This window comes from Alosa alosa, chromosome 18, assembly GCF_017589495.1.
Source record: "Alosa alosa isolate M-15738 ecotype Scorff River chromosome 18, AALO_Geno_1.1, whole genome shotgun sequence".
Classification (NCBI taxonomy): Eukaryota; Metazoa; Chordata; class Actinopteri; order Clupeiformes; family Clupeidae; genus Alosa; species Alosa alosa.
In genome coordinates this window covers 12,045,257-12,052,756 of record NC_063206.1, presented here as the reverse complement: position 1 = coordinate 12,052,756, position 7,500 = coordinate 12,045,257, and the positions used below count along the sequence as shown (strand labels likewise).

The window sequence follows — 7,500 nt, the reverse complement described above, 5'->3', positions numbered from 1 at the left end:
CCATCCCTCTCTCTGAACGGTTGGGGTGTAACACCTGGCCTTTGGTCTCGGGAGGTGTGGTAGTGGAGGTAAGTGGTGGGAGTGGAGCACCCTCCCTGCTGTGACGGGGCTCTGAGGGAGACAGCCGCTCCCTCCTCAAACCCTCTATCTTGCCACCGCGTGAGGGCAAATAATAATGGCCCGTGAAAGGCACTCTCCACCCCCTCGCCCAATTACGATAACGCAATTAATCAACCTCATTAAAAAAAAAGAGGGTGTTACACCTGTAGCTCTGCACTAGAGCGCCGCGCTAACTAGCCGAGGGAAGTCATTTATGTCAGTGTGTGCAGTCACCATGCTGAAGGATGTCTGGATACCGCTAATTGCTAAATATGCTAATCACCTGAGTGTAAATATGCCGTTTGACATGTACAAACGTACACTAATGAATGTAAACTAGTGGTATGACTTGATCTTCATTAAATCATAATGGCAGGTCTCTTCCCACAACACATCAGCTTGTATGGTCTCTGACTTTATTTGCAATAGCTGTGACTCATCACCCAAACAGAAGGTGTTTGTCTATGATGATAATTGATAAAGACGACCATCATAGATAGATAGATAAATAGATAGATACTTTATCGATCCCCAAAGGGGGAAATTCAAGATGGATCTCTCTTACATCTGTGGGTCCATATCAATAACAAGAAAGCCAAAAGCAGAGTAATCGCGCAGAACCAGGACGCGGGCCCTCAGGTAAGCCCCAGTAGGACGAGTGGCCGCGGTGGCCGCCGGAGAGCTTACCTGGCAGCACTGCTTGGTCCTCCATCTGGAGCAGACACAGGGCGCGGCCTGCAGCAGGTCCTGCAGTGGAGACAACAACACACGAGGTGAACGAGAGCAGACGAGCAGACGAGAAGGTGGGTGGCAGCAATCTCTTAAGGAGCAGCAGCACCACCACCACCACCACCACCACCACTAAGCAAGACGGGCCGTCAGCAGGTGCTTAAGCATATTTTTAGGATTTAGGAGCTGCGGCAGTGGGGGTGAAGTGGTGGCTTCAACCAGAGGGCTGGAGGGGGGCGGTTAAGTAGTAAAGACCAGGGCTTAGATGTAGAATCGGATGCGGGATGCAAACATGTGGTTAAAGTGGTCTCCGGCCTGAAGTGGTCAAGGCATGCGGGCCTCATGCTGGACTGTGTGAGCTCAGGTTTTGGTTTGGTTTGTGCGAAGGGGGTGCTGCTGGCTGTTTTATGCTTCAGGGCTGAGTGTGGGGGGGATAGACTGCTGGGGATTAACTTGAGGTGGTTGAGAGAGAGAGAGAGAGAGAGAGAGAGAGAGAAACAGAGAGAGGGGAGACAGAGGAGCTGGTATGGGACTGGGACTGGGGGTGAAAGTGAGAGGGGTTGGGAGGTTAAGACCGGGGCGGGTGAGTAGGGTCGGTAAGGCGAGTAAGGAGCGCGGGCCGCCCGGGCCCGGGCTGAGGATGTGTCCAGTTTCAGGCTGAGCGGGTTTTGAGACGGGGGCTGCGGCCTCGTCAAACAAAGCCCAGTCTGTGCAGCCGGAGCCTGGAGAGGAGGCCAGCCTGCAGCCCCCCAAGCACTGATCCCCCGCAAATATTGAGGCTGTTGACAGAGAGGAACCGAAAGAGAGGTGCTGAGAGAGAGAAGGAGAAGGGTGGAAAAGGAGGGTATTTTTTATCCCCCCCCTGTCTCTCTCTCTCCCTCCTCCTGGAAGAGAAAAGAGAATGCTCGCATTTGTTGTCAAACTGTTTTTTTTTTCCTTTGTTTTAAGAAAGGGAATTTTTTTTGTCAGGGGTAAAGAGGATACCTCGAGCTCCTTGAGGGAGTCGCGGAGCCTCTCCGGACGTCGGTTCTTCAGGGCCCATGGGTAACCTCGACCTGCATGGGTGGGGGGGGACAAAGTTCAAAGGTTGTGTAACCCGACAATCTCTCACAGAATGTGCAAAGTCATGCGCACAGTCATTCACAAGGAAACATAGAAAAGGAGAAATGGTGTTTTTTGTTTTCCAAGGAAACGCAGGTCTTGACCCTTCCGTGTACCCTTACTGAGGTCAAGGTAGAAATGAAATCAGACTGACAGGTAAATATTAAAACACGTTTTTGACAAACAAGGATTGTGCTTCCAACAAAAAGAACATAGTAGGCTGACACATTGAATGTGCATGGTATTTAAAATACTTTAGTTTAGTGGTAGTAACATTCTATGATATGCACTTACAATGTTTAGTGATAGTAACATTCTATGATATGCACTTACAATGTTTAGTGATAGTAACATTCTATGATATGCACTTACATGACAAGTGTACAGTATCTCTTACTACTTGCATAAGTACAATGTGACAAGGACAAACTATAAAGTGGGCACAATAATTTAATGTGCATTTTCTCCAATTAGGTTACTGGATTTGCCCAAGGAAAATAAGTTTTATTCAAGAAGCCCTCAAAAAGTCCTTGTAGTGGCTTACCGGAAGGGGAGAAACTCAAAAACGCTACCATAACATATTTAATACTCCACTTGAAGACAACTCGTTCCACACACAAACCTCTGTAATTTCCCATAAGGTCCCTAGTTCCCTCTCTCCCTCCAGTGCAAACGGTTTTAAAAAAAGTTAATTGAATTCTCGGTTGAGTTCTGGCTGTGCATATACATTAGCATTAATATAGCAGAGGTGTGTGTGTGTGTGTGTGTGTGTGTGTGTGTGTGTGTGTGTGTGTGAGGAGTGAGGGGAGAAGGAGGAGGAGGCCTGTTTTTTAAAGATGGCGTAATCAAATCCAATCTGTTTTTTAAACCATTAAGAAACACCCCCTCCCTCCCCTACTCACTCACTCTCTCTCTCTCTCTACTTCTTTCTTTTCGAGCGGGAAAGCGAGTAAATAAATGCATGTAAATGAGGGACTGTGGGAGAAGGGGTGGTGGTGTGTGTGTGTGTGTGTGGTGGGGGTATGTGAGAGAGTGGGGAGATGCAGAGTTGGGGGGGCCGTGTGTTTGTCTCCTGATAAGGGTGTTTGCATTCTCCTCCTGGGCGACTGGGGCCACTCCAGACCAGGTTGAGTGACTGGGAGTTATTCCTGGAAGATGGCCATACTTGTATTAGAGCCCTAATGGAGCTGCAAGGTGTATAGTCTAGTTTTCTGACTGACTCAGGCCTCCTGAAAGGGGAAGAGGAGGATGAGAGAGAAAGAAAGAGAGAGAGAGAGAGAGAGAGAGAGAGAGAAGAGAGAAACAGACAGACAGAGAGAGAGAGAGAAAAAAATGAGTGACGCTAACGGGCTCGGAACAGTTGTGGTGAGCCGCAGTCGAACAGGGCCGGCGTGGCCTTCTCAGAGGCAGGCTGCTGTGGCTGCAGGAGGGAGAGAGGAGAGCTGGAGTTGCGCTAATTACTCCCCCAGACTGCTCTCTTGCCGCTCCACAGCTGAAGGGAGCAGACATAACAAACGGGAGACTGAACACGGCGTAACGAGCCCAGCCAATTGTCATCTGCTAATTTTTTATTATTTTTTTTAAAAGCCCTCGTCGGAGAGCCTACGCTGTGGGTTTCGCCAGGCAGGTCTTACATGGTGTGTGTTTTTAAATCTTTTCCTTTTCCTTTTTCTTTAATTTATTACGGTGATGTCAATTGAGTTGCCTTTGAACTGGCAGCCAGCTGATGAATAAGATTAAGCCGTGTGACATCTTACTTACTCTCCAAAAACTGCTGCTTCTCGCCGAAGTAATGGTGAGCCGGCAGGGCAGCTGTGAGGGGAGAGAGGAGACGTTAGATTAAAAAGAATAAAGAAATGAATGAAATTACATACTGAGAATAACACGATGATGAGGGAGAGATTATTGCTAGCTTTCGCCTATGGTTGTGAATACTATTGAATGGCATTCCACTGTGTGTGTTTGTGTGAGTGTGTGTATTCCATCTGTGTTTACACATTCAGTTCCACGGTCAACTCTGAGGGTTCTCTCAGCATATGGACTCAAAGCATGTCACTCTTTGAATCCATGAATCTGGCAATGTAATAGGCTAGCCAATGTGAGAGGAAGTGCTAGCTCAAACTGTCAGTGCAAGTGTGTGTGTGTGCGTGTGTGTGTGTTTGTTGGCCCATTTGTGAGAGTGTGGGCAAGTCAACATGAGTGTGTGTTAGCCTGAGTGGTTATGCAAACCCATGTGTGAGTGTGTGTGTGTATCTGTGTGCTTCTGCGTGTGTGTGTGTGTGTGTGTGTGTGTGTGTGTGTGTGTGTGTGTGTGTGTGTGTGTGTGTGTGTGTCTGTGTGCTTGTGTGTGTGTGTGTGTGTGTGTGTGTGTGTGTGTGTGCTAGCGTAAGTGTCAGTGTGTATGCTAGCCCATATACGTAAGTGTATGTGTCTTAGCCTACAGTATGAGTGTGATTCAGAAGAGCCGTGAAACAGTGAGGGGTGACTTGGCTAAAGCCTGGCCCTGGAGCTCCGTCAGCGCCTCCACCTCCTCCTCCAGCACGAGAGCCACGCCCTGCCCCGGAGGTGCCCAGCCAAGAGTCCTCCTCAGCCGGCCTCACTGCACAGGAAGCCCTGCCTGGCTGCGGGGACCTCTGGCTGCTCGGGACACTTCCAGGATTACTGGCATTAATCAGATAGAGGGGACATTTTGATACAGCGCCGGCCCAGGCTGCTTCAGTGACAGGGGGCCAGGGGCTGGCCGAAGGGGGTGAAGGGGACAGCAAGAGGGAGGCTCGGCTCTTTCTGCTCAACACCATGAGGTTGGGTCGCCCTCTGGTGGTAGCTGGGGGAAGTGGCTAGACATAACATAGCCAACTCCGGTTACAGCAAGCACATAGATGTTCAGTATTTCTGTGCAATGGGTACATTTACAAACATTACCTAAAAAGACAGGACCTTGAAAAGACAATACCACAAGAACATAGAAGAGAACTACCAAATGTCAAAATCAGATGCAGTTGACAAAACAATGCATAAACCATGACTTGCAGCAAAGACCAAACTGCCAAAAATAATATGCATTCACTAATACATAAACATTACCACCAGCCTTCTCTTATAAACTAATCAAGAGTCTACATTATCTTAATTATACGATATTTACATAAATCACAATGAGTCAGCTCATTTCAATCCATCCAAAGTCAGTTTTTCATCTCCTCCTCCGGGTTCTTCTCTCTCTCTCTCTCTCTCTCTCTCTCTCTCTCTCTCTCTCTTCCTGCAACCCCCTCTTCCTATCCTCTGCTCTCCTCTCCTCCCTCTTTCACTCCTTTATCGTGGCACGCTTTTGTAATCCATCGAATTAAAACGGATTTTTGGAGAACGAGACCGTCCTCGCGCCACAGTGGACTGGCGTGCTAGAAAAGAGCACTAGACTGATGGAGGAGCCATTGATGAGTGAAGAAGGGCGGGGGTAGAGAAGGAAGACACATATACAGAATACACACAAAGATACATTCACACATACAGAACACACTGATGAGTGGAGCTTGACACTGCTTTAATAGAGGGAGGCCTTTTCTAGTCACTGACAGTTATCAGATGGAGATATTTATCAAGTAAAATGCTGAATTATAATGAGAGGGGACATACATTTTGTTTAATGAAACCAGTTATTTCTATTTTGTCACATCAAGTCAGAAATGACCTAAGATTGCTGCATTTTGTCTCAAAATGACTACATTAAGCTACAGCAAACCAATCCAGATAAATGTTAGCAAACATTGGGCCCATCATGTCATTGCAGAATACCATGGTTTGTTGCAAATATAACTGTTTGGAGGGCACAGACATCCAGACATCGCACAGCCCCCGCAGTCTGCACTGCTGACGGCCACACACACAAAAAAGAAATCAAATCGGCGAGGCTGTTTTTCTTCAGCAGGTTAATCTTTTCATTAATATTTCAGAACATACACCATAGGAGTACTATAAACAGCATTCTTTTTTTATAGCTTTTTTCATGGATCTAATAAAGTTTTTTTTATAAGTCACAGAAGTTTTACGAAGGCTAGATTCTAAAACCTAACAACGTAGGACCTTGTTTGCCAGTCATATAATATACAATACAATTCTAAAATATGATATGGGCCACAAAGCTCCAGACAGACAAGGCTTCAGTTAACTGTGCAGTAAGACACAGTCTTACACCAATAGTAAAACATCTCAAAGGTAACTACCACAGACATATTTCAAATGATGATACTTTCTAGTGATAACAAAAATTCCACCCCAATAACAAGCATATTTTGTGCAAGGCTGCACTGCACCCATTTTGTTTGTGCATCACTACACAATAAATACCGAACAAACACAGACTAAAGAGTAAACAGAGTAAAAATCGATCAGTTCTGGATGCTTGAGAACTCCCTTTTTTAACTGGGTTTGCTCAAGCAAACAAAGGTATAAATCCTGGTTCTAATCATCTCTCATTAGCTTCCATCTCGCTGGCACGCTAAGCTGTTTGAACCGTTTCTCCCAGAGGCCGGCGCGGCTGAGGAGAGGAGGTCTCTGGAGGAAGGACCCCGCGAGCACCGAGCGGCGGCCTGTGAGGTCACTGTCTAAAGCAGATTACACCGCAGCAGAGGGCATTGTGCTGAGAATCAATTAAAGCCTTGCGTTAGAAAGATACTAGTGAGAGAGAGAAAGAGAGTGGGAGGAAAATAATATCACAAGCAAATTAGCCACTTTTGGCCACCATTGTGTTCTGGTCAAAATGAAAGAGATCGAGCTGCGTCGAGCAGCCCCATCTTACAGAGGGTCCGTTTTGTGCAGTTGGAAGTTTCACTCTCTCTCTCTCTCTCTCTCTCTCTCTCTCTCTTTTCTTTCCTGGCTGGGTTTAGTGATGATGAGCTGATCACAGAGATGCTAATAGGGAAGGAGGTTTCGCTTCTGCTTGACACGGAGGGCTGTGGCCCTCGGATACAAGAGCCCCCAGGGGTTCTTAAGAGGCTACAGACCCTGGCAGGGTGTCGGCGCAAACACACAGAGGAGAGATGGAGAAAGAGAGAGAGGGAGGAGGGGAGAGAGAGGGAGGGAGAAAGAGAAAGAGGAGGGAGAGAGAGGGAGAGAGGGAAGGGGGAAAGAGGGAGGGGAATGAGAGAGAGGGTGGATGGGGGGAGAGAAAGACATACAGAGAGGAAGAGAGTGATGAGGAGGGACAATCTCACAGCAGAGGAGAGGATTGTGCTGTGTGTGCATATGACACAGTGAGCGGGAGATTGACAAGGGAGGGAGAGCAAATGAAAGGAGGAAGTGTGTACTGTGCTAAGGTAATTAACACTTAAGGAGGCGCTGTATTAGTCCAACCAGAAAACACACACACACACACACACACACACACTCACCTGGCTCGCCTTTGTCATAAAACTGGTACGTGCCAATATCCGTGTCTGTGGAGGTAAAGAAGAGCATGCAATATTAAAGAACAAATATGCAAGCAAGAGAGAGAGCAGGAGAGAGAGAGAGAGAGAGAGAGAGAGAGAGAGAGAAAGAGTGAGAGAGATGGAGAGAGGGGGATAGAGAGATAGA

General features: G+C 47.3%; 1 protein-coding gene across 1 annotated transcript in view; it reads right to left on the bottom strand.

Moving 5' to 3' along the window:
* The window catches only part of LOC125311539 (WD repeat containing planar cell polarity effector), a 66,612-nt gene that overhangs the window by 33,395 nt on the left and 25,717 nt on the right, over positions 1-7,500 (bottom strand). Inside the window, 4 exon segments of the mRNA XM_048269705.1 lie at positions 787-846; positions 1,813-1,883; positions 3,691-3,741; positions 7,317-7,361. Coding sequence (XP_048125662.1) covers positions 787-846; positions 1,813-1,883; positions 3,691-3,741; positions 7,317-7,361 — 227 coding nt within the window.